General features: G+C 40.6%; 2 protein-coding genes across 3 annotated transcripts in view; both read left to right on the forward strand.

Moving 5' to 3' along the window:
- CARNMT1 (carnosine N-methyltransferase 1) overlaps positions 1-7,134 on the forward strand; it is a 34,401-nt gene extending 27,267 nt beyond the window's left edge. For both annotated transcript variants that reach the window (XM_077759373.1, XM_077759374.1), the window contains exons 7-8: positions 3,483-3,586; positions 4,498-7,134. In XM_077759373.1, coding sequence (XP_077615499.1) covers positions 3,483-3,586; positions 4,498-4,599 — 206 coding nt within the window. In that variant the 3' untranslated portion in view covers positions 4,600-7,134. The remainder of the gene's footprint in view (positions 1-3,482; positions 3,587-4,497) is intronic.
- Positions 7,135-13,625: 6,491 nt separating this feature from the next.
- CUNH9orf40 (chromosome unknown C9orf40 homolog) lies at positions 13,626-27,157 on the forward strand. Its single transcript, XM_077759292.1, has 3 exons — positions 13,626-13,732; positions 22,967-23,318; positions 25,853-27,157. The coding sequence occupies exons 1-3, from the start codon at positions 13,626-13,628 to the stop codon at positions 26,042-26,044; spliced, it is 651 nt and encodes a 216-aa protein (XP_077615418.1). The 3' UTR covers positions 26,045-27,157.
- The last annotated feature ends 348 nt before the right edge of the window (positions 27,158-27,505 follow it).

Below are 27,505 nucleotides of genomic sequence, written 5' to 3' on the forward strand. Positions count from 1 at the left end.
TGGAGCTTATAACTGCCTGGAACAAATAAAATTGTCCCGCATAAGCATATTGTTTGGTAAGAATGGATGTGCTGGGCTCCGTTGTGATTTGTCACAGGCACCAGAGGGAATAGGGCACATTGGTTAGTGGGAGGTCAGCGAGGAGATCTTACCGGAGTTTCAAAGCAATTCTGAGAATTGGAATAATGGAGAAGCACAGTCCTTAAAAATAGTCATTCTGAAGGTTAGTATTTTCCAAGTAAAATTCTTTAAACGTATAAGCTGAAGAATTTTAAAAATAATTATCTCAGGGTGCCTACGTGGCCCAGTCAGTCAAGTGTCTGACTCTTAATTTAGGCTTATGTCTTAATTGCAGAGTCGTGGGATTGAGCCCCACGTCAGGCTCTGCGCTGAGCATTGAGCCTGCTTAATATTCTCTCTCCCTCTGTCCTCTCCCCCCAACTTGTGCTCTCTCTCTCTCTAAAAAAGGAATTAAAAAAATACAGATAATAATAATTAGCTCAGAGTGAATATTCCGTGAATAGTGGTGTGCTCCAGATGTCTGTGCAGAACAGTGTCTCTCACTTCCGATGTCATGTACTCATCCTTGACGAAATATGACTCTTACTGTGGCTTCCCCTGTTCTTTCATCTCTCCGTTCCACACGTCTCTGTTATGTGCCGAGCCACTCTCTACCAGTTTGGATACCTCACAATCCAAGAGAACCCCATGTCTTTTTTTGATCCATCATCTCTGCAGATTTCTCCCCAACTGGAAAACTGTGTGTCCTCCTTACCCTCTTCTTTCTCATCTTCAGCACCCAGTCCACAACTTCTGTCTCCTAAAGCTTCTTAATAGGTCTTGAATGTCTTTCTGTCCCAGGGTTTCTCAGTGGCAGCACCATTGACATTTGGGGCTGGATCATTCTTCATTTGGAGGGGCGGAGAGGGAGGGCCCTCCTGTATACCGCGGAGGGGTGGTAAATTTGTGACATTCCATGGTTTTGGCCTCAGTCATGTGGGCCTAGAAAATTAATTTTACCAGTAAACTGAGAGCACATAGCCCCTGGGGGGTGATCTCACCCTCACCTTGCTGACCTAGACTAGAATGTTCATTCATTCATATGGAATGAGAACTGGCAGCTGCCGGTGTAACTAAAAAGCTACATTGCAAGTTAAATTATAACAGATATTGTCTACATTCTATGAAATCAGAGCTGGAATATTGTTAATTTCTAAACTGCTTTGAGGGGTATTTGAAGGACTCTGGTCTTCCTCAGGTGAGGAACGGCTAGTGAGCTTTTTAAGAGAACTGTTTACATGTGACCTTCGGGAAACCTGTTGTTCCATTTTCACACTGGCCAGTGCTCCTTAAACACGTTCTGTGTACTGTATTTTAAACCCCGGGCACGGGTGTGCATGTGCGTGCACTGACACACTTAACAGCCCAGTTGTGGAGGGCAGGCAGTTAGCGAAGTGAATCTAAACTTCATCTGGAAGAATAAACAGGTGAAAGTTCTCAAAAGAAAGACCCACAGTCTTTTCCTTCCTGTGGGGAAAAACCCATTTCTTCCTAAACACTTCTGACCCTTCTGAACACCAACTGAGGGGTTTTTCCTCCCCCCTCTCTCTGTCCCTCCCTCCTTTCTCTCAAAATAAATAAACTTCTAAAAAATTTTAAAAAACCTACAACTACAGTAGTTATCTTTGTAATCTGGTTTAAAAAAGTGCAGATTACATGAAAAATAATTAGCAATGTGACACTACAGTAAATTAAAAAAAAATTTTTTTTTTATGTTTTATTTTGAGAGACAGAGAGCGAGTGGGGGAGGGGCAGAGAGAGAGGGAGACACAGAATCTGAAGCAGCTCTAGGCTCTGAGCTGTCAGCACAGAGCCCGATGTGGGGCTCGAACCCACGAACCGTGAGATCATGACCTGAGCCGAAGTCGGATGCTTAACCGACTGAGCCACCCAGGCGCCCCTACAGTAAATGTTTTAGAGTATGGCATATTGAGAGAGTGAGCAGTAGGGCCAGGAACTTGAAGGGATTCTATTAAACTTGATTCCAGCAAGGTTTTGGAGCATGGCTGAGGCTTGGGTTGGAAAGTTGGAGCTCTCTAGGTGGGACGCAGCATGAGTAGAGGTACAGTTTGACCTGAGGGTGTAAGAATCATTGGAGTGTGTTTATTTAGATGTAATAAAACAATATTGTTGGAGGCTCTTAAAATAATGGAGCAGAAACATCATACACTTTAGAGCTGGACAGACTATGATGCTCTGCATGTTTATAAAAAGGCTTCCAAGGCTTCAGGATGGTCTAGGACACACAGCAGGTGCTCAGTACATGGTAGCTCCTGTCATTTTTACTAGTACTAAGAAAACTAACAGGAAGTTAAGGTTGACAGAATAGTTTGATAGGGAACCATTGTTGTCTTTTGAAAAAGAGTAATAACGTAAACATTCATAATCATTTTTTCTAGTGTTTTATGTAGAGTTAAAAAGAGGAGAGGAAGAAAAACATTTTAAGTCTTAGTAGGTTCCACAGAGTGATGAGCCTTTTGGGAGGAGAAACTGTCCTGTTGTTGTTCTTATTTCCAGCGATTAGCACATTGTATGAGGCTTAGGGGTGGTGGGCCTGGTATTTATACTTAACCCAATGAACTGGTTAAAAACTGGTTAAAAAAAAAAAACTCAAAAACTGTTTAGATTAGTCCTGAAGCAAAACTGTTCAGGTAGTATTGCCTGGACGAGGCTGATGGATTGGGCAGAATGCGAGAGATTGAAAGATTGAAGAGTCTGGTTTGAATCAGATGATAGTTCCTTGGACATGTGGAATGAGAGAATAGTAAAAGGAGAATGTCATTTTAAAAAGTTGTGATTGCTGTCATTTACTCTGCCTTCTCTACACTGGGTGCATTGGATGTTACCTGTTAGATGGAGCAGAGCCAGTGGCTTGCCCACAGGCACACAAGTAGTAAGTGTTCTAGCTGGGGTTTGAGCTGAGCACTTAACAAAGCCAGCTCCATTGTCACCTCTTCCTCCCAGGAAGCCGTGCCTAGAACTTGCCTTCACACCCACACTCTCTCTTACCCAGGCTAGCTGGAAGACCCTTGTCCAGTTTGTAGCTGCTGTTGGGCATTTACTTAAGGAATTATAATTACAGTGTACCTTTGGAATTTAGGGACTTTGCATTCTCTGATGCATTTGCTCCTTCGGTAACTTAAGAGTTACAGGCGCAAGGCCGTGATGTGGAGAATCACAGGGCAGTCCTGGTATACCAGAGGGACTCGCTCCCCAGGAGTGCAGCTCCAGCACTCAGATGTCAGCTACTGGGCCAAAGTCTCGGGTCTGGACACATGCCCTTGGCAGATATAAACGTTCTTGACTTCTTCTTACGTTTCATCCCCTACCCAGCTTACAATTCCGCTTGGAGTTGTATCTAACACAGCAACTAGTGCATGTTTATATTTAAGTAATTCATTCATAATATCTTTTAACCATAGGTCCTCTGCTGTACCACTTTGAAAATTTGGCAAATGAACTTTCCATAGAATTGAGCTATGAAGATATAAAAAACGTTGTTCTACAATATGGATTCCAGGTGGAGGTAAGGGTGGAATGAAGTGTAGCCACGCTTTCACTTCCAAAGCTTTAATATTAGGACAGTTACTGGCTTTAGCTCTTAGCTTGTTTTCTCATTCATAAAGTGAAAATAATACGTACTCAGGTTTTAGAATTATAAGGATTTGGCATAAGGTATATGTGAAGGGAAATAATCTCTGGTGTAGTCAGTCACCTTTCAGTACATTGTAGCTGACCATGATCGTGACTTTGGCTCCTGCAGACTCACAGATACCAAGTACACAAGGGTCTGGAGAAGCAGAGGTGGGAGGGCAGGGGTATTGGTCACTATATGTACTTTTGTAGTCTTAATTTCTTTTTTATCATGTGTGATTATAAGGTTTTATGAAACTTTGACTTGTTTTAATTGTGTGTTTATTTAAAAGCATTCCGGTCATTTAAAAAATCAACAACAGGTTTGTTCTTAAAAATAAAGAGAAGTTGGGGTGTCTGGGTGGCTCAGTTGGTTAAGTGTCTGGGATCACGGGGCTCCATGCTGTGCATAGAGCCTGCTTAAGATTCTTTACTTCTCCTTCTGTGCCTCCCACACTTGTTCTCTCTCCCTCTCTGTCTCAAGGAAAAAAAGGAGAGAGAGATTGAGAAAGACAAGAAAGAAGAGAAAGAAAAAGAAAAGCAACATATCCGAGTAATATGTTGAGCTCAGAGCTCAGGCTCTGGTGTTAGACTGTCTGAGTTTGAATCCCAGTTCTACCACTTAGTGGTGTGACCTTGAGCAATGTTTTTTGTAAAGTTAGGATTACTAATAATGCCAATCTTGGGGTATTTATATGTAATAAATGATTTAATATACAGAGTATGTTTAAAATAGTGCCTGTCACAGTGTTTGTGTTATCATCATGGTCATCATCATCATTATGATTATTGTTTGCATTCCAGGTGGAAAAAGAATCTGTCTTGTCAACATATACTGTGAATGATCTCTCCATGATGAAATACTACTATGAATGTGTCTTGTTTGTGGTCCGTAAACCACAGTAACGTTCTCAAGTGGTATCGGCAGGAAAAAAAGCTTAATAAGAGCAAATGCTGAAATAAACAACTCAAAATCAACTATCCCAATGACAGGACACAACCTCAAATCAGTGGTGCCTTCTTATTCCTAACAAAATTTAGAAATAGCATCTATTTTCTTAATACGTCTATCGCTTTTTCAGAAATATACTATGCTGTGCATATTTGTACTACAAAAGTAAAAAAGGAGGAAATGTCTTCAAGTATACTTTTTCCTTGAAGCCCAGAATTGTCTTTCAGTAGAAAAAACTCTATCTCCAGTGGTCTTCATGAAGCTGTCTATTGCCAAGTCCACCATGTTCATGACTACTAGTATTGAAGTCCCCCCAAATCTTTCTGTTCTGTGTGCACTGCACAGGTTATTTTTAGAAGAGTCTGAGGATCCTCTGCCACATTCAGCACCTGGAATTGGGACTTTTGTTCACTTTGGACCTAAGCAGTCCCTACATAAAATGTGTACCCTTTTATCATTCAGATTATTTTTTTGCTAGCTCAGCTGAATTGAGAGAAGCAACAAATGTTTTGTTTTTATGAAACGTTAAATTTAATAAGATCACAGGCTGGTAAAATGCATTCAGGTAACTGAGAAATGGATCTTTTGGGCACACTAAACTGAACGTTATTTGAAAGCATACTTATCATGAATCACTCTGAAATGTAGAAGATCTCAGCACTCTTAAGCGAGGCACAAAAGCCTTTCTTAAAGGTACTGCTAGGAAAATGGGGAAATAAGAATAAAATCTGCCCGTTTGAAATGTACGATTTTAAACTAGAAGTGAATACAGTCTGTCAGTGAGATGTTTACAATAATGTCTTTTCTTTAAATTACCTGGATTACAAAAGCAAGCACTTTTTTTTTGTTAAAAAATTAGATACTAGTAAAACTGTCATGATGGTATTACTGTGGGAAATTTTGAATATAAAATTCAGGGATAAATTACTGCCCGTGGTCTGTGTCTTCTGTATTGTAAGCAGCAGCTGTTAATGTAATTTCAGATTAACACCAATTTTGTTCCCTGATAGCTGGAGTTAAAAGAACTGCTTAAAAGATATGCTGCTTTAAATCTCTACCTCTAGCAGAATCTTTATTGGAGAGAGTTTTCCTTTGTATTTTTTTATGTTTATTGTTTTGTTTCCAGTAGCTTGGAAAGCAGAAATGACTAATGTTTTAACCTTTTCTTGGGAAGAGGAAGTACTCTTGAATACTTTCACAGGTGGTTATGATGGCATTAAATAACCTCCATGGCAATTTGAATTAGATAGATTTAATCTCAATAATGTGCTGTTGGATTCATGTCATGTTTTAATCGGAAAACCTTGTGAATCTTTATAGACTTTTTTTGTTAGTGGGGCTGGGAGAGTCTACACAGTCTGGTGTCATAACTGGTATGAGCTGATCTGGGTGCAGTAAGGGGGCTCTTGTGGAAAGGGCTCCAGGAAGGCTATGTGACTTGCTAAATTATAGAAGCCTGTAGCCTGTTGTGTTTAAAAAACACAAAAAACAAAACACAACTATTTCTCTCTTGTGCCCCACCCCCATCCCCCACACTTGGCAGATGTTCAGTTAATTAGCAAGAATGAATTTGAAATTAACTTTTAGGGGACAGCCCCCCAAGATTTGCTTATTTGTTTAAGAAAGAAAAAAGCTAAAAGGGTCCTAAGTATTTAAAAAATGCATTGAAAGGAAAGGAATGCATGCTATTTTTGAGTAATGTAGAAAGGCTTTTTATTCACTGACTAGTGTTCAACCTTTTTACTTGTATCAGAACAAATGATCTTGTTTTTCTCATCGAGGCAAAAATGTGTTGACAGCAGTGGGTTGGCTTTGTGACTTAAAAGTTTTGGCTATCAGGTTTTATTCTTTAATAATGTTACTTATATTTCTAAATTATAGCTTCGTTTTAGTTAATTCTGAAATCAGTTATTTCATTTGTTTTTAATCTCTCATATCATGACTACTGTTTTTCAAATGTTCATTTGCATCACTTTTTTTCTTACCACTTTTGTAGTTAACATATTCTAAACTTGGAAATTGTGTCAATCAGTAATAGAAGTGTCACTGGAGGATTTAATTTTATATTCTATGTAGTCCTGGCTACGAAGGTGTGTAAGCCTTAAAGCTTTGTGTACTTTTTCCTTATAATAGCTCTCTACACAAATGTTCCCATTCATTTTCATTCATTTCCATGAAGCAGGAGGAGATAGGTCATTGTGCTTCTTCCTCCCTCCCCTCCCCCCAATATTCTGAAGTGGTGCAGGTTAGGGTATTTTAATCAAGTGAGCAAGATGGGAAATGTAAACTATAAAGAGAAGCTGTATAAATCACAGTATAAAATTATGAAGTTTGGGAACTGTAAAATGTACTGTATTTATATGTAATTCTCATTCTAAAAGTTGCCACAAAGGCTGAATTGGAAGCTTCATGTCTGCATGAAATTTCCTATATTTTTACTGTGTATGATGGACTTAATTTTTCTTGAATATTAAAGTCTGCCAATTGCTACGAAACAGTATTTGCTTGGTTGTTTTGATCTAAGTTAGTAGTAACTGTGGATGTAGGAATTTAAATTAATTGAATGCATGCTTTTGACTCCTTAGATGAGCCTATTCTTACATGCTTCTGGAAAGTCAATAATAAGAGTACTTGGTCTTTGTGTCAGGCTTTATACTGATTAATCTAGATCTTTGGTTTTATTAAATAATAGACAAATAATTATAAAGGAAACCAGTACAAGAGAGTTCCAGGACCAGCCATTAGTTGGATAAGTACTGGACATAGCACTTAGGTACTCTGGGTTTGTTTTCCTGACCTTTTGTTTGTGATCTCAGGCAAGGAGCTCTAAATGTGTTTCCTCATCTGTAAGAGAAGATTGATACCAAAGGGTTTTTACGAAGTCATGCACTACTATGTGCAATATTCTATGTGAATATGTGAAAGTGCCTGGTAGTGCAATTTCAGTCTGTGTTGACTGCTGTAGAGTGATAGAAAAAGATGAAGATTAGTAACAGGACCTTAGTGTTAGTAATGTTATGGTGGAAAAAAGTTCCACTGGAATCCTAGGGATGGGGGGAGACCAAGAGGACAGGGATGTATGGATATTCTTGAATATTAAAGTCTGGTGAGAATTGTAAAGAAATAAAATGGTAGGTAATGGGAGAGAGGGCACAAGTACAACTTAATGGAGGGTTATTCCCACTTTGAGAAACATGTCAGTACATGCCTCTTGTGTGTTTATTTCTCTTCAATAGATACATAGAAGTAGAGTCATTCAGCCACGTGAATGTGCCTTTTCAGTCAAGTTGTCTTTCAAAAAGATGAACAATTTACACACCATTGACGGTGTTTCGGAATAACTTGGTTTTCATTCTCCGCTCAATACTGGATTTTGCTAAGGTTGTCATTTTTGGCAGTGTGATGGGAAACAGGATCTCATTTTCATATTCATGTCTTTAACTATTAGGGAAGTTGAACAATTGTGTAAGNTGGTGTTTCGGAATAACTTGGGTTTTCATTCTCTGCTCAATACTGGATTTTGCTAAGGTTGTCATTTTTGGCAGTGTGATGGGAAACAGGATCTCATTTTCATATTCATGTCTTTAACTATTAGGGAAGTTGAGCAATTGTGTAAGTGTAATGCCCAGAGAGAGGTGACTTTAATCTGCCAGTCTGTCGGTTTTCACCTGGTATGCCACACGGGCCATTGGCAACAATCCAAAAGTTGGTAAAAATGTGTTGAGCTTCAAGAGGAGGACTGGCCAATCTTGAGGATGCTTTGAGTTCTGTCCACTGGTAGGTGTGACCATATCTGCTTTTGGTTTTACATAGCTGGCACTGAGGCTGAACAGCTGCAGCCCACTGGACCCCCCCTAGGTGTCACTTAGCCCAGCAGTGGTCTAGGTCCAGGAGTTTAGGGAATGTCTGTGGGTCAAGAGCCCCATTGAACCAGCAGCGTTGCTTTAGGTGGCAGAGTGGGGCATAAAGTTTACTCCCAAAGGAATAGCTGCCATTTTATCATAGCACTAAAAAGCTGCTAGGGCCAGGCCAGCCACACTCCTGAATATACTATTTGACTTGTAAATCTTGCTGGATAGTCCTCACCTTATTAGTCATCAGGTCTAAACTGACCCACCTCCGAATGAGAATGTCAAACCAAAGAGTCCCACGGCCGCCATAAGTCATGCATTCAGTCCCAAAAGCTTAGTAGCAGATTAATAGCTTCCTTCTTTTGTACCAAGGTATGTCTGGTGCTGGTCAGGTAGTTAATCCTGTTGTAGTACCTGGCTGTGTGGCCTTTGAGAGTTCCGGGCAGCCATTAGATCGTTGAAGCTGTGGTTTCTGTCTTGGAGTTCAATATTACGTCTGCTGTACCACCCAGGAGGAGACTGTCTGTGCAGTAGTCCCTGAATATGACACTTATTGGAAGCAAAAATGCAGGCATGTAATATATCAGATCCATTATACGTGCACTGAAGTGGTCCAAAGGGCCTCAGTGAGAGGTTATTTNTGGGAAACAGGATCTCATTTTCATATTCATGTCTTTAACTATTAGGGAAGTTGAACAATTGTGTAAGTGTAATGCCCAGAGAGAGGTGACTTTAATCTGCCAGTCTGTCGGTTTTCACCTGGCATGCCACACGGGCCATTGGCAACAATCCAAAAGTTGGTAAAAATGTGTTGAGCTTCAAGAGGAGGACTGGCCAATCTTGAGGATGCTTTGAGTTCTGTCCACTGGTAGGTGTGACCATATCTGCTTTTGGTTTTACATAGCTGGCACTGAGGCTGAACAGCTGCAGCCCACTGGACCCCCCCTAGGTGTCACTTAGCCCAGCAGTGGTCTAGGTCCAGGAGTTTAGGGAATGTCTGTGGGTCAAGAGCCCCATTGAACCAGCAGCGTTGCTTTAGGTGGCAGAGTGGGGCATAAAGTTTACTCCCAAAGGAATAGCTGCCATTTTATCATAGCACTAAAAAGCTGCTAGGGCCAGGCCAGCCACACTCCTGAATATACTATTTGACTTGTAAATCTTGCTGGATAGTCCTCACCTTATTAGTCATCAGGTCTAAACTGACCCACCTCCGAATGAGAATGTCAAACCAAAGAGTCCCACGGCCGCCATAAGTCATGCATTCAGTCCCAAAAGCTTAGTAGCAGATTAATAGCTTCCTTCTTTTGTACCAAGGTATGTCTGGTGCTGGTCAGGTAGTTAATCCTGTTGTAGTACCTGGCTGTGTGGCCTTTGAGAGTTCCGGGCAGCCATTAGATCGTTGAAGCTGTGGTTTCTGTCTTGGAGTTCAATATTACATCTGCTGTACCACCCAGGAGGGGACTGTCCGTGCAGTAGTCCCTGAATATGACACTTATTGAAAGCAAAAATGCAGGCATGTAATAGATCCATTATACGTGCACTGAAGTGGTCCAAAGGGCCTCAGTGAGNACTACTGAAGTGATCAGAGGCTTGACCATAACTTTCATTTCTGCTTCTTCTATTTGAACACTTGGCAACTCAGCTCTCCCTGGCTCCGATGAACCCCTAATAATTTCAGCTTCCTTCCCCACTACAAGCCCTGCCCAAACCATCAGGTGAATTCAAGTGTCTTTTTTCCTCAAGAGGATCACAGACGGAGAGACGTTTAACCCGTGTATCAGGGGCTACAGCACAGACACCAAGAGACCAAATCACCCCCAGCCAGTGAGGTANCCCATCTTGATTCTCTGCAGGACTGGCTGGGACTCTGCACTAACAGGCAAGGCTTCGCCCTCACCTTCGAGGGGCCACCCACATCCATTCAACAAAATGGGCTTCTGTTTTCAGGTCACCCAAAGCTCTCCACTGGGTGGCAAAACCCTCATCGCGGAAAGGACGACTCCTTTCCGCAGCATTCCTAGCACCGCTGCCTTCTGCTGGGGCCACCGGGCTTGATGCGCTGCTGTGATAACATCCCTATCTCATCCTGCCCAGAAGAGAGAGCAGATCTGGGCGCCATGCTTATCTCAGTCCCACCTCTAGCTGCTCATCATCGGTACTAGGACGTAGGGAGCTCATTACTTTGTTTCCACATTTACCATTCAGGCAAGAGCATTTGCTGCTGTTTCCTTTGAAGTCTCATGTTCCTGAACTGGCCTGTGGGACCTTGGCCTTCCTGATCTGGAATGCCATGTCTGTCTGCAGCCCAGACTTATCCACAGAACTTCTGAGTCTGGGATTTGGTTTTACCTTGTTTACAAATGAGTAAGTTAACCTGTACGTTTCATGGCCACGGACAGAAGACATGAGAAGTTACAGAGAAGTAGAGTTCCTGGATACCCTTTCCCCAGCTTCCCTTCCACAGGAACATTCCACGTCATTGTAGGACAGTGGTTAAAACTGTGAAATGGACATCGGCATGATTTTCTTCTCCAACAGTAGACCTTGTCTGAAGTTTGCTGGTTTTTGCACACACTTTTCAATATGCCTTCTACTTTTAAACTTTATGATTTGTATCTAAAGTAGATTCCTTACTGAGGTAGATTAAAGGTCTTGCCTTTTTATTCAATCTGATTTTTGGGGGGAGGTATCTTTTAATTGGTGTTTAAACCATTTTCATCTTAAAGTAATTATTGATATGGGTGAATTTAAACCTACCATTTTGCTAGTTTTCTACTTGTTCCATTTCTTCCTCACCCCCCCTCCCCTCACCTATTTCTGGACTATTTTCTTGATTTCATTTCCACTATTGGCTTATTAGTTATAGGTCTTTACCAAAAAAACCAAAGAAAAGTTTCAGTGGTTTCTCTTAGGGTTTCCGATATATATTGTTAGCTGGTCACAGTCTACCTTCAAAGTATTACACCACTAGATGTACAGTTGTAAGAATTAGAACTCTTCCAATATGCTTACAATTCTCTTCCACTATTCATGCTATTGTCATGTATTTTAATGTGTATAATAAACCCCAGGATACATTGTTACTAATTTTGCTTTAATCAGATTCTTCTAAAGCAATAAAAGTAACAAATATATTTTATATTTATCTTCATTTTTATAGCTTCTGCTTTGTGGTGCTTTTAAAATCTCTCCATAGACTCCTCCCTTTGGTATAGTCTCATTCCTCTCTCTCGAAGTGTGGACTGTAGTGACACACTTTTAATGAAGACTAAGGTAGAAATGTGAGATTTGTGTCAGGCCCCCTCAGAAGCAGCTACAGGGTGTGTGTGTGTGTAGTTTAAGGCCCCTGTTCCAAGTCTTTATTTAGAGCACCCAATGGAAGGCCATGAAAAAAACTCTTGTGTTTGAGACCCCCAGCTATTCCAAACTGAGGTGGTAACCCATATCTGCCAGGAAGGTAAAAAATTTTGCAGCTCATAAAAGACATTGTAGCTTCCATTTTTCTCTCAGATCACTTGCACAGGAAAGACGTGTCATGGGGACATTCACATCACCCTATGGAGAATCCCACAAGGTGAAGAACTGAGGCCTTCCCCAAACAGTCACATACACAGAATAAGCTTGGAAGTGGGTCCCCCACTTAATGACTGACAGCCCCAGCCACCATCTTGACTGCAGCCACATGAGCAACCCTGGTTGGCAACACTCAACTACCCAGCTAAGCTGATGTTGGAATTCCTGACCCCCAAAGACTGAGAAAAATGTTTGTTGGGTTAAGCCATGGAGTTTTGGGATAATTTGTGACAAAATGCTCTTCATTTCTTTGTGCATTCAAGTTTCCATCTGGAACCTGAAGAACTTCCTTTAACATTTCTCATAGTAGGTCTGCTGGCACTGAATTCTTAGATTTTATTTTTGAAAAATCTTTTTAGTTTTATTTTTTTTAAAGATCTGCTGAATACAGAATTCTGGGTTGACTTCTTTTCTTTAAAAGATGTCACTCCTTGGGGCACTGGAGTGGCTCAGTCAGTTGAGCATCTGATTTTGGCTCAGGTCATAACTTCTAGTTCAACAGTTTGAGCCCTGCATCAGGCTGTGTGCTGACAGCATGGAGCCTATTTGGGATTCTCTCTCCCTCTCTCTCTGCTCCTGCCCTGTTCATGTTCTGTCTCTCTAAAAATAAACATTAAAAAAATATTTTTTTAAGATGTCACTCCATTGTTTTAATGGGTATTCTGCTATAATTCTTATTTTTGTCCTTCTGAATGTGTTTATTTTTTCTCTGGCTGCTTTCAATATTCCCTCTTCAGTTTTCAGTAGTTTGATGTGTCTAAACGTGTGTGGTTTTTCTGGTTTGTTTTCAGAATTTATCCTGTTTGTCATATCTGCTGTCGATGTTACTATTTCTGGAAAATTCTCTCTTCAAATATTTTTTCTGCCCTATTCTCCTCCTGGGACTGCTTTTGCATGTACATTAGATTGCTTGTTATTGCCCCACAATTTGTGGAGCCTCTTGTAGTGATGGTTTTTGTTTTTATTTGGTTTTTACTCTTTTTATTTTCCTCTTCATGTTTCAGACACAATATTTCTTTTACTTATCTTCAGGTTCCTTTGAAACTTCCTTCAGCTGTGTCCATTCTAATAATGAGCCTGTTAGGAATTTTCATGTTATCCTTTTTATTTCAAGCATTTCCATTTATCTTTTAATTTCCATCTCTCTGCTGAAATTCCCTGTGGTTCAATGCATGTTGTTTGCCTTTTCCACTATGTCCTTTCATATATTTTAAGAATTTGTCTAATAAAGAGTGATAACCCAGGATCTTGGCCACCTCTGAGTCTAGTTGTTAATTGCTTCATCTCTTGACAAGGTTTTGCTTTGCTTATTTTCTCCTATTGCTTTCTTTCTGAGTCTTATAGTATTGAATTCCATCTGCTGTGTAGAAAACAAGAGACTGAGATAATAGTCTTTATGCCTGGGTATGAATTTATGCCTAGTAGGCTGGTATGGGAGGCCGAGTCAATGCTGCAAGAACTCAAGTGGGGTTTGCATTTCATTTGCACTACATCACTGGCTTCAACCTCTGCTAGCAGTGACCTGCTGTTACCTTGTGTTTAGGGTGGGGGACGGGATGCCAGAGGGTTTTTCTGTGTTCTTGCACCCTATCCAGCCTTCAGCTGTGTCTGCATGCCTGTGCCAGAGGAATATTCACCGCATGCTCCAAGCTCTTCCCCAGGGGTAGGCTACTGGTCCCTGTGAGTCTGTGCTAAGTTCATGGTAGGGAATGTGGGAATTCTTGTCTTAATGCTGCCTCAGTCTTAGGCAGGTTCTGTCATCCAGGCCTTATAAGTGGGTTTTTCTCAGCATTCCCATACTTTTCCCCACGTATTTGTGGTTGGTCTTAAGCAGGAATTTCCTGGGTTTTGCTTCTGTTTTCCTCCAAGGATCTTTGCTCTTGTCCTGGCGGTGAGAGACTTTTTCCTATCCCTCCCCTGAGGCAGAGAGGGTTTGCTTTTAAGCTTCCCCACAAAGAAACAAAGTCTGCCCCTTCTGCCCTGCCCTGCCCCAAGTCTTTGTCTTAAGCATCCAGTGGAATGCCATGAAAAGCTTTTTTTATGTGTGCAAACATCTTTTGTGTAAGAAATTCCCAACTATTCAAACTAAGATGCTAATCCACGATTGCCAGGAAGGAAAAATGTTTGCAGACCTCTTAGCAGCTTATCAAGCAGCCGCTTTTGACACAAAACTCCTACGTCAAAGTCAAAGGAGAGTTTATAATTCACAGCACTAGCCCGAGACAGAGTATTAATTATGCACAGTACCCTGCGACCCAAATCTCATAGAGTGACACAAGAGAGGTCTAGCTGACACCGCACAAGCACTGGGTTGCATGAGAGGAGAACTTTGAGCTTAGGAAACCTTATTTTATTGGGCTAGCATTACGTGTGAGTGACTTTTTCCCCTAGAAGATACTATGCTAGACGGTAAACAAACCTGCCCTTTGTTCCAGAAGGAGACGTCTCTCTCTTCCAAGGCTGTTCCCTGCACACACGTCCAAGAAAAGGTAATCTGGAATACAGCTAGCCAGTACCTCTGCCTGCAAAATACGCTGAAACGAAACAAAACAAAACATGGAAAATTGGCTCCAAACAGAAAATTACAGAAGCTACAAGTTTTTAACTGTTGGCGTAAAGAAACTTGTAACCCACACAAGATACCAGTGACACTAAGATAATCTGAGGTGGCCCAAAGATGTGCCCATTTGCCCTCTACCCATGTTTCCTAATATCCCACCTCACTGACTATTGACAGTCTTGTCCTGAGAACATTTTGTGTAATACCAAAAAATGCAAATAGACATGCATGCACATATGTGAACATAATATACATCCACTACTTTCGCATGTTTTTGGCCTATATATGCATATACGTACACATAAACATATTTTTTGACTTAATACATTTTGCCAGTTGTTCTATATCCATACATATAAATTTACTTCATTCAATAAAATCTGTATGTCTGTATGTGTAATACACAGATGCACACACGATGCTAACGAGTAATATTTAGGTTTTCAACCGTTTACTACTCAGCATTATATTACAACGAGCAGTCCAGTACATACTGGCTTTGTGTCTATTCTCAGTGGACACATTTATACATACAGTGTAAATTCCTGAAGGTGGCAGTGCCTTGTTAAATTTTCACAGATGTTGTCAAATGGCTCTCTTAAAAGGTTACACTTTAAAACAAGGAATGTATCTGTTTTTCAATATCTTCACCAACACAACCTATTAAACATTTAAATGGATAATCTGATGTTGAAAGCTGCATTAAAATCTTTTGAAACATGCCATGCTTTTTGTGGGCTTTGGGGTTTTATTTATTTATTTTTGCTTTTTTAGTTTCATTTTTCTGTTGTCTTTGCTCTTCACTATCATAGGCTGCCTGGTAAGGAAGAAATAAAGTGGAGAAAGACAGACCTGGTCAGTATCCCAGCCTCAATATATACTGTGTGGTCTTCATTTTTTTCATTCACCCCATGTTTATTGAGAGCCCACATTATGTCTGAAATGCTTTGATGTTGGGGATTCAGAGGTCAGAAGACAGTTTCTCCCACCAGAACTTATGTAAGAGCGGAAAGATGTCAAACAAGTAATTACAAAACAAAAACCAAAAGAAAAAAAACCAACCATAATCGTAAGAACTGAGGTAACCCATGATAAAGGATAGGTACGCGGTGTTTTGAGTAGTAAGAATGTGCTGACTCAGGAGACTTCCCTAAAGAAATGATATTTGAGCTGAGACCTGAAGGAAGACCAGAACATATCAAACATACGTACAGATAAAATTAAGGATCTATATTTCATTTTTCAATGTTCCTGCTATAATCACCATTTTCGTATATCCTAATTAATACAAAGAGGAAAACTGGTATTTTTCTAGTCTGAGAAAATTTATACAATTTTCTTTATACTGGTTGAGTTCTTTTAGAATAAAATCAGGTATGTCATAGTGGTTTGAATGTTATAAGGTTGATTAATTTACTTTTATATATTATATGTTAATTATGTATTAATAAAGGTTAATATATAATATACTAATATATAATGAATAAATACAACCTCCTACAACAAATGAGGAAACAGGCATATCTCAAAGTTAAAAGTTATACACAATGTAACCATAAAGCCAAACTGAAATCTTATATAGGAAGGCCTTTTCTGCTTCCAGTCAAGATGGAATAACGGACCACATTTACTCTCCCACCTAAAACAACCAAAAACCTGGACACAATGTATGAAACAACTGCCAACAAAGGCCAGTGATTTCTGAGAGACAGGAAGCAAGCCTGGCAGTGTGCCTGAACTGAGGACAAGCAGTTGGCAGTCCAGGGAAACCACGACAGCTAGAATTTGCAGGACTGAGTACCTGAGAGGAGAAAACTACGTGCAGAGAACATTCTGGCGATCTGAGCACAGTTCCCCTGAGTACTGCCCTGCAGAGTGCTGACCAGTACATGTGTGTGAGATCACTACCCAAGCCCAGAGAAAGAAGCACCAACAAAGTAAAACTCATAATACCTGGTATCCAATCAAGAATTGCCACATATACAGACAAAGAACAAAACAATACCCAGAGAAGGGAAAAGCTCAATCAATGGAGACCAACCCAGAACTGACACAGATGTTAGAATTAACACAGAAGGACATTAGAACAGTTAGCATAACTGTTCCATGTGTTCAAAAAGTTATTGAGATGTGTGTAAGACTTACACTGAACTTCTGGAGATGCAGAAAAAGCATGAGAGAAGAAAAGGTTCGTGAAGTTGAAATCCTACTAACGGAAACTAGAACAAAACACTAAGGGAGAAAAGGCCACACTGGCTTTTTTTTTCCCCCTGCTGTCCCAAGCTCATGCCAGGCATGTTCTTGCTTTAGCACATTTGCACTTGTTATTACCTCTGCCTACAGTCACTCACTCGCCATACATACTCAGCTCACTCCCTGATTTTCCTCAGGTCCCTGCTCAAAAGTCTCCTCATGTGAGACCCTCCTTGACAACCTAATATAACCTCCCCTCTTTCTTCTTCTGCTTGGTTTTCTCTCAGCACTTGACACATGTACTTGTTTACTGTCTAACTGCCTCAATATAAGTGTCATGGGAGAAGTCACAAGACAGGGATGTTTTATTTACTATTGTAACTCTAGAATTTTCCATCCATAGCAGATGCTAGTTTTCAAAGAATAAATGAGTCAGCATAAGTTTGTGAAGGGGTATAGTTACACTTCTGATCCGAGTTCGTGGTTAGATGAATGATGGGATAAAGGGTACATGAGGATGGACTGGGAGATGCCTGTGAAACATCCAAGTGACAATGAATAGTCAACTGTTCAACAAATATGTACTGAGCACCTGATATAGGCCAGGCACTGTTCCAGATGCTTGAGTATATCGTAAGTAAAAAAACCAAAGAATCCTACCCTCAAGGAGTTTATTTTCTAGAGAGGGACACAATAAGAATAAATAAGTGAATTATGTAATAGATTGAAAGGTAGTATGTGCTATGGGAAAATAAAAATCAGGCAAAGGGAACCTCAAGAGTCCTGGGCAGTGCTGAGCCAGCTGTACTTTTAAATAGGGTGGTTAGGGCTGGGCTCATTGAGAGGTTGACAAGGGTCTAAGGCTCTGGGGTGAGCTTTATCTGTAAAGTTGGGAATAATATTTGCCACAGAATTTTAAGGATTAAATGAGATACGTAGAGGTCTGGGAAGTACATAGCTGCTAAAACATTTTAAACCACTTTCCCACCCTAAACTACTGTAAGTCTTTAATCAGTCTGAAACAGGCAAATGTTAAGATAAGCAGAATGTGAGTGTGCAGCCTTACTCTACCAAGAACACACTAAGAAAAGTTTCCTTCTTCGTTGCTGTGTTGTTACTAGTGATGAGTTCTGAGTCATTATCCAGAAGACGTGCTGGGGAAAGAAATCAAAGAGTTGTTTGAACAAAATAATAGGAGAGGAAGAAGATCAACTGGGTCATTATGAAAGTGCACCTGCACAGGGTGAGGAAGGGAGTGAAGGGTTGCAAGATTTCTGCTTCACATGAAGTGGTACAGTGTTTGCTTTAAGCAAATTGTGAAAAGTTAAAGATGTACTTTGCAATCCTTAGAGCAACCACTGAAAATTCATATAAAGAGGGGCTCCTGGGGAGCTTTTTCGGTTAAGTGTCCGACTCTTGAGTTTGGCTCGGGTCATGATTTCACGGTTTGTGACATCGAGCCCCATGTTGGGCTCTGTGCTGACAGTATGGAGCCTGCTTGGGATTCTCTTTCTCACTCTCTCTCTGTCCCTCCCCTGCTCATGCTCTTGCACATGCTCTCTCTTGAAATAAATAAACTTAAAAAAAAAAATCATCTTAGAAAATTCATACAAAGAGGTATAGCTGAAATGCTGATAGATTAAATTAAATTCAAAATAATATTGAATTAATCCAAAAGAGGTCTGGAAAGGAGGTACACAGTCAAAAAGGAAGGGGACAGACAGAAAATAAATAGTAAAAGAATAGACCTAAATCCAGTCATATCAGTAATTTATATCAAGAGGTAAAGAATTAAACATTCCAATTAAAATACAGAAATGTCAGAATGTCAGAAAAGCAACATCTAACTATATATGTTGTCTCCAAGAGAAACATTAAACATAAAGATACAGATACATTGAAAGCAAATGGGTGGAAAGAAAAGAGGTACTATGTGAATGGTAAGCATCAGAGGGCTGGAATGGCTATAAAAATCAAAGTAAGATGACTTCAAAATGAAGAGCATGATCAGAGGTAGGGATATTTCATTAAGAACAAAGGGTTATATATACATCAGAGACAAAACAATCATAATATTTGTGTGTCTAATAACGGAGCTTCAAAACACATAGACAAAAATTGATAAAACTAAAGGGAGAAACAGAAAAATCTATGTCACAGTTGGGTATTTTACTACCTATTTCTTAGCAATTAATAGAACATTTAGATCAAAAGGCCCCCCCAAAACAAAACCAAAAGAAACCCCAAATTTGGTCAGACATATAATATCTGAGAAACACTATCAACCACCTTAACCTAAATGACATTTATAGAGCACTATGCCCAATGCCTGCAGGATATATGTTCTTTTTCAAGAGGACATTTACAGGCACCATAATTCATATGCTGGGTCCAAACCTATATCTCAACAAATTTAAAAGGATTAAAAACACCCAGATAATGTATTAAATGAGAAAGGAATTAAAACTAGAAATCAATAAGAAAAAGATATCTAGGAAAACCTTTGAGACTTGGCAAGTTAACAGAAATAATCCATAGGCCAAAAAAGGAATCAGGGAATATAATGTACAGCATAGGGCATACAGTCAATAATTTGGTAATTACTTTGTATGGTGACAATCACCAGATGTTATCATGGGGATCATTTCACAATACATAAAACTGTGAATCATTATGATATACACCAGAAAACAGGATATGGTATGTCAACTGTACTTCAACTAAAAAAATCATGAACAAGTATGTTCATAGCATACTATTTCTAACTAACTGCAAAACTTAAAAAAACTCAAATGTTTATCAATAGAGTAGATTCATCCTTGGTGCCTTGGTGGCTCATCAGTCTGGTTGAGTGCCTGACTCTTGATTTTGACTCAGGTCATGATCTCACAGTTTGTGAGATACAGCCCCCCCCCGCCTTGGGCTCCATACTGGGCATGGGTCCTGCTCCCTCCGTACCTCCCCAACTTGCTCTTGCACTCTGTCTCTCAAAAAAAAAAAAAAAGAGTGGGTTTATCTGATGGAATACCATACTCAATATAAATGAATGAAATATAATTACATGCATAAAATATAAAATAAGGGAAACAGGAAAGCAAACAACTCAACATTTTAAGGGGCAAAAGATTGGAATATTTTACAAAGAAGAGATACAGACAGCAAATAACTGCTGAAAAGGCAGTCAACATCATTAGTCACTAGGGAAATGTAAATTAAAACTACAGTGAGATACATGTGATACCTATTTAGATAGACTAAAAGTTAAAGTCTGACCATACCAATTGTTGGAGGGCACGTGTAGGAGCCGAACTCTCATACACTGCTGATGCGAATGTAAAATGGAATAATCACATTGGAAACTAGTTTGGCAACTTGCTAGAAAGTTAAACATACACCTACCATACAGTCCAGCAATTCTACTCCTCGGTATATACCCAAGGGAAAAGAAAGCCTATGCAGCTCTATCTGCATAGCCTCCCCAGACTGGGAGCCACTACATGCCCATCAACAGGTGAATGGAGACACAAATTGTGCTACAGCCACATAATGTAAAAGTACTGGGTAAAAAAAAAGGAATGAACATTTGATAACATGAATGACTCTCAAAATAATTGTGCTGAAGGAAGGAAGCCAGACAAAAACAGTACATACAATATGATTCTATTTATGTAAAACTCTAAAAAGTGCAAATTAATCTATAATAACAGAAAGTAAAGGAGTGGTTACATTTTCCAGGAAGGAGCCAGGGGAGGAGGCAGGAATTACACAAGAGTCAATGGAGAAACATTTGGGTGTGATGGATATGTGCATTATCTTAATTGTGGCCATGGTTTCACACAAAATTCAGCAACCATTTTAAATATATACATTTTATTTTATGTCAATTAGGGCTCAAGTAACTGTTCAAACAAAAACATCAGCAAAACTAAAAATGTCATTTAAGAACACAAACACAGATGGGAAAATTACAAAGTAAAGCAAAGGAATGGTTAATTCAAAATCCAAAATAGCAATTATTTGAAGTGGAAGGAGGAGAGGAAGATAAGCATCAGCACGAGAGGTATGTGGGGGCCTTGACATGGTCCGAGTAATATTCTATACATGAACCTGGGTGCTGGACAGCCTACTATCATTTCTTCAACTGCATATGTTTTATACCACCTTTTGTATATGTGACCTATTCCACAATGTAGAAAAACAGAGTCTGTGGTGAGGACTACAAAGGACCAGAAACTGCCCTTTCATCATTTTGTGGGCAGGACACCCTGAAAACCTTTCCAATAAAATTCAGCTCTTTCATATCTGATAGGTGTGATATGACCTTTGAGACAGATAGGTTATCAATTTCAAAGAAGGAATGGAAAGATCAAAGTGAAGAGCTATTGTTTAACACCCTCACTTGTTATATTTCTGTACCTATTAAGTAAGGAGTTGCCAGGGGTGCCTGGGTGGCTCAGTCAGTTAAGCATCTGACTTCAGCTCAGATCATGATTGCCTAGTCTGTGGGCCTGAACCTCCACATCAGGTTCTCTGCTGTCAGCAGGGATTCTGCTTGTGAGTCTGTCCCCTTCTCTCTCTGCCCCTCCCCAGTGGTGATCTCTCTCTGCCAAAAATAAACATTAAAAAAAAAAAAAGTAAGTCATTACCTATCTTGTCACAGCTTTGAGGCTTAGGGGCATAGGGTATATACTATATAGGTTATAGGTTAAGTACTTCCTGATGGGATTTTGGGGTGATGGTGGGGCTCGGAGCTGATGACCAAGAAGGAATTCTTGAAGAGGTCTTTGGTGCAAAAAGGCGATTTTATTAAAGCACGGGGACAGGAACCATGGGCAGAAGGAGCTGCACTGGGGTTATGAAGAGTTATATACTATGGGGCTGGGGGAGGTGAAGTCAGGAGGAAGTTTCTTCAAGAGATTTCCATGTGCTGAAAACAGATTACCGGAAGCCTAACATTTATTGTCAGTCGAAGGTTGTTTTTCTGTCTAGCAAAGCATTAACAATAAAACATGAATTCGTGGAGAAACTCGAGTATGTGTCAATGGGCTACAGATTATAAGGAAATCCAATTTCATTTGCCACGGATTCCTTCTGGCCTTTATTTCCCACATCGTCATGGAGGGGAGGGTGATGTTGGGGCTCCTATAGAAACTGAGTCTATAGGTTTCTGGAGACTAAGCTATTGGCAAGATCACCTTTCTCTTGCATTTACTGAGATGCATGTAAACGGATGGAGACTCTATCAGCTTAACCATTTGTTTTCCATCCTTTCTTTTGTCCTTGGGCAGTCAGGAGTGCCTGAGGAACGTCACACGTATCCCGCCTGGGTGGGTGGGTCATGCCAGCTGGTGCTTAGCCCTCAGCTCGCCCGATGGTCCCTCATCACTTACCAATTAGAGTACAATTGTCTTCCTTGCACTTTCTCTAGATCACGTGGCTTCTCCCCTCAGCGCACTTATGCATAGTTTCCTTCCTCACATTTGTGTTTACTTGGTTAACTCTCTTTCCCCACCATGAAAATAACGAGCGATAGTAAATACACTGCTCTCAGCCGCCTCACTTCGCTTGGTAACAAATTCTGCCGCGAGGAGGGTCTTGGAATCTCACTTCTGACCACTGCACGGAGTTAAGAAGGGAACTCTGTGCGCTTCCCACATGATTTAGGAGCCAAATAATTTTCGGCTTCGGCTGGAAAAGAAAAGAGCTGTGCTCTAGGCTTGGGCTCTAGGATGAGCTCTTTTAGAGGAGCTGCACATCTCTACAACTTCATCAATGAAGTTTTCATATCCAAAGATCTTCGAAGAATGTGGTGCCTCAGTACACTTTCCACGACAACCGCTGAAAAGATACCCTGCGTTGGGTTTCGCTCCGTTCTGCTTTGTTTTTGCATGTTGGCTTTCGCCACTTCCCTCAGCCTGACCTCTGTCAAGCGGAGTCGGCCTCCAATAATCTCTTAACGCGGCGCTAGTCTCCTAACACAAGTTTGCTCAAAGCCTGTACCTCCGGGAGGTGATTTTAACCCCCTGAAGGAGTTCCCGAAACCACTGACTCCAGGGAGAGAAAACTTAACAGCTCCGTTTTACCGGTCTTGAACCCACCCCGCTTCACCAAGTTGGGGATTTGCGGAAAAACGCCCCACTGAAGACGAAACAAGGTCACGCCCTCCGCGGACACCGCCTCTGGGCCTTTAATAAAGCCGTGGCCGNCGCCGCCGGGGGCCTCGCATCCCGGGCAGCCCGTCGGCGTCCCGGAGCTGCCCCGAAAGCGCAAAATCGACGCGGGGGCTATGACTGAGCCTTCAGCTTCGCCCAACAAGCGCCGCGACGGCGGGGACACCAGCGTTCCGGGCGGCGCGGAGCGTGTGGGCCGAGGCCTGGAGACGGGCGAGCCNNCCGGGAAGAAACAGCTTGCCCTCCTCTTGACTCGTGTTAATCGAGAAGCCCCAAAAGGCGAAAAGCCGGGGTCCCTACTTAGGAAGGACCAGGACTCCCAGGCTGTACACCAAGCCCTTGACACCTTGGAAACGTTTAGGGAGAGTCATGCGGGCTGACAGCTCTTGGCTAAACTAAGGGTGACCGTCGGGTGACGTAGACGTGGGCTTGCACCTTCAGCGCCTGTCCTGTGAAAGAGGGAAGCAGGAGCGTGGGTTAACGACGGGCTAGAGCCTGGTGAAGACCTTGACCGTGAACTGCGATAGGTCAGCTCAACGACAAATGGAGAAAGGACAGCGCACCTTCCTTTGCTTAACGGTGATTTCTTCTAGAGGTCGTGGTAGATTTTCTAATGGGGGGCGACCAATGTGGCAGCCATCAGTTGGATGGCCTATAGGCTGGGCACAGCACTTTTGGTAGACAGGAAGGGCCTCCCTGTGTTGGGAACAGGCTTTTAAAAACTCAGTGTTAAATCGGATTCTTTTAAAAAGCATCATTGTTGAAAATTAATTTGGGCCCTAAAGTAAAACGTATATGAGGATCGTAAATGAGATTTCCTGTTCTTTGGGAAGCGAGCCTGCCCCATCTCTGCACCTAAGATTTGACTGGTCTAGAAGTTCAGTGTGGCAGCCATCAACCGGGTGAGACAGCGAAACACTTGAAATGTAAACCAATCCAAATTGAAATGTACTTCAATTGTAAAATACACTCGGGACGCCTAGGTAGCTTAGTCGGTTAAGCGTCCGACTTTCGCTTAGGTCATGATCTCGCGGTTCGTGGGTTCGAGCCCCGCGTCGGGCTCTGTGCTGACTGCCAGCTCAGAGCCTGGAGCCTGTTTCAGAGTCTGTGACTCCCTCTCTCTCTGACCCTCCCCTGCTCACGCTGTCTCTCTCTCTCTCTCCTAGAAATAAATAAAAACATTTAAAAAAATTGTAAAATACACTCTAGATTTCGAAGATCTGAAACATTTTTATCTTGATTACACATCGAAAGAACTTGAAGACACTGGAGTGAATAAAATGTATTAAAATTTACCTGTTTAACTTTTTTAATATGGCCACTAGAAAAATTTAAATTGTGTTTGTGGCCTGCATTCCATATTTATGAGTCAGCTTTGGTCTATACTTAGGGATTCGGGCTGCATTTTGACAGTTCTGGATTGACTTACCCGGAGCTTTGGGAATAAAAGGACTAAATGTAGGGCTTAGAATTCACTGAACTCTCTTGAAGCGTTACATCATAGCATCCATCTCACCTTTTGCCATTGTCTTCAGTATCTCCTGCTGAATTAACCAAATGCCTTGCTGAAAAAAAAAGTGAATTGAAGTTCCTTTGGCCTGACTTATTGGTGGAAAAACCCAATAGAATAATGAGAATTTCATAGTTGGGAAAGAGCTTTTTCTCTGGTTGTGAGAAATCATCCTTCAGATAATAACATATTTGAATGAAAGTCTAAACTGTAAATATTCCCTTCCCCAGTTTTCTTGGAATCTAGAGAACATGAAGTCTGGGTTTTTGGGGTTTTTTTTTTTTNTATAAAAAAATAAAAATAAAAATAAAATTCTATATGTGGCTCTCATATTTCTGTTGGATAGTGCTGTTACAAGTGTGAGCCTAAAATAAAAACACAACCTGGTAGAATAGGTATATAAATATTCATCTGGGCAGCGTGTTAGCCTTCAGAATGGTCACCATGGAAGCCTCGTGTATAATTCCAGTGCTGTTTCTTTGCACAAAGCATTTTGGGGATGCTTTTGAAATTCTGTGCCAATCTTGAACTTCATTGGAATGTCAGCTTCTCTTCATAGTTACTTGAAACAATTCTATAGCCATTCAGTCTGTTGAATTTTAAAGGAGCCAGCACTCAACGTGGATTTATCAGTGTTGATTTATTGATTTAAAAGTCACGCGTTCGGGATGTCTGAGTGGCTCAGTCGGTTGGACATCTGACTCTTGATTTCGGCTCAGGTCACGACCGCAGGGCCTTGGGATCAAGGCCCACATCAGGCTTCTTGCTGAGCATGGAGCCTGCTTAAGATTCTCTCTTTCGTTTTGCCTCCTCCCCTACTCGCTTTCTTTATAAAATTAAACTAAAAAGTCCTGCCTTGTACCAAATCTTGTATCTTTAATAAAGTTTAAGATTTTGTTGTTATTTAGCATGTTAATATCCTAAAACTTCTTGGCAAGTTTTCAAAATATTTTAGCCTATGTAAAGTAAATTGTTTAAAATACCAAGCCTCAGGGGAAAGACCAAAAAATAAGTTTTAAGGTATGTGTTCCTCACTGAAAGGTAAAAATAAACATAAGACCCATTTTCCAACATTTTCTTTGGTGGAGAAATGGAAGAAAATTATCAAGAAGAGATGCTCTTGGAAGACCTTCTTTAAAGTTAAACTACTAACAATGTTTTCACAAATCCATGAGTATGAAAATGGACAGATTTGACTGAGCCCATGAAGTACTTTGATTAGGCAGAGTTAAAAATGTGTATTTGTTGAAGATGAGAAGTAAAAGACCACACAATCTTCATGTGAGTTTGCTTTTAAAACAAAATTTGTTTCCTGAAACAAAGAAAAAGTAACTTTTTTATAAACCGATGATATACTTTCATCTCTCTCTCCTTTCCCTACAGCTCAATGAAGAATTTTGGCAGTATAACACCTTCCAGTACTGGAGGAATCCTCTTCCGCCTATTGATCTGGCAGACATCGCAGATGTCAGTGAAGATGGCCCGACGGAAGCAAGGCTTCAGGGCAAGAATGACGTGGTTGAGATTGACATGGAGTCCTGACAGAAGGGGCTGAGGAAGAGGTTCTTCCTCAATCGAGGAGACCTCTCTCAAGTGAATTTCCATATTCTTAAGGAGAAAAGTTATTTTCCATACTTGATGTGATACCATTCCCAAACCTGGAAAATGAGGAAAAGTTGTTTTAAAGATACATGCCTATAGTCACTACTGAAACTCCCAGAAGGGATTTGACAAGGATATAGTGCAGTTAGAGGGGAAGTATTTTATATATGTACTCGTCAAGAAAAACTTCTGTTTAGATTCTAAATTTGAAAATACCGATCTTCTAAAAAAGAATTCTGACAGTTTTCAAAACAGGTGGGAAACACTCAAATGTTCCTCTTCTCTGTACCAAAAAGTTAATTTGTGGTACATGAAATGAATCTTGTTTTATAAGTGTTATTAATAAAATGCTTTCTAGTACATCCAGTTGACTCTTCTTAGTTGAACAAATAGCTGACTTAAACAACTATGCAAACTTGAAATGTGGGAGGAACTCTTAAAGGTGGTATAGTTTTAAAAGACCTTTTTAAATGTGAAGTGTAAGGTCATGAGAATTTCACTTTGGGTAGCATGTTTGCATAGCTTCTAGTATCTGATATTTGTTTAACTCTACTCTGGGGAATCAAAAATGGATAGGGAACAATGAGAAGTGAGGAGGCTTTTCCCTCCCCCTTTTCCCCAAGATAAGAGGAAAGAAATTTAATTGTATTTCTTAATTTCCTGATTTTTGAATTGCTTTGAGGGCATGGTTTTCATGGCTTATTCCTTCAGACCTATAGTTCTCAACACTGACAACACTCCAGACATCTTTGCCCGAGTCGCACTCGAGAGTTTCCCATTTAATTGTCTGAGACGGGCCTTGAGTAGAGCTATTTTTTTAAGCATCCGTCCTCCTTTCCCCCCAGTCCTAATGTGCCAGCAGCTTTGAGAACCACTAGGCTCATGGTAGGTTTTCCTGTTTAAAGGAGATAACTAATTTGAGATGAAACAGCACCTCCTAATTAGCTTTGTTTTTATTTCACTCTTACATCGATGGATTTGTTACAAGTAAGTTATTGTGTTGTTAATACTATTTCATTGTTAAACAAATAAAGCAGTTTGTGTTTGAGTTGAGTATCAGTAATTAAGTTAATTAATTTGTACGACATCCAGAATGTTGGCTTTGAAATCGAGTAACTCATCCTTGTTTTATTTTTTTGTTGTTGTTAACGACAGTAGATCCCGAATTCAGAAAGGATGATAAATACCAGTGAGAGAGAACAACCAACGTTTTGTGTATACTGTCGGATTTAAGTCTGAGTTGACATTAATAAGAGTAGCCTAGAACAGAAGACACGTACTGTGGTTAAAAGTTAAGGCTTTGGAGTCAGACCTAGCTCAACGGCTTGTACTGCCACTTTCTACCTGTGTAACTAACATTAAGCAAGTTATTTTTCATCGCCAAGCCCTAGATTCCTTAAT

This window comes from Crocuta crocuta, unplaced genomic scaffold (genome assembly GCF_008692635.1).
Source record: "Crocuta crocuta isolate KB4526 unplaced genomic scaffold, BGI_CrCroc_1.0 scaffold41, whole genome shotgun sequence".
In the NCBI taxonomy this organism is placed as follows: Eukaryota; Metazoa; Chordata; class Mammalia; order Carnivora; family Hyaenidae; genus Crocuta; species Crocuta crocuta.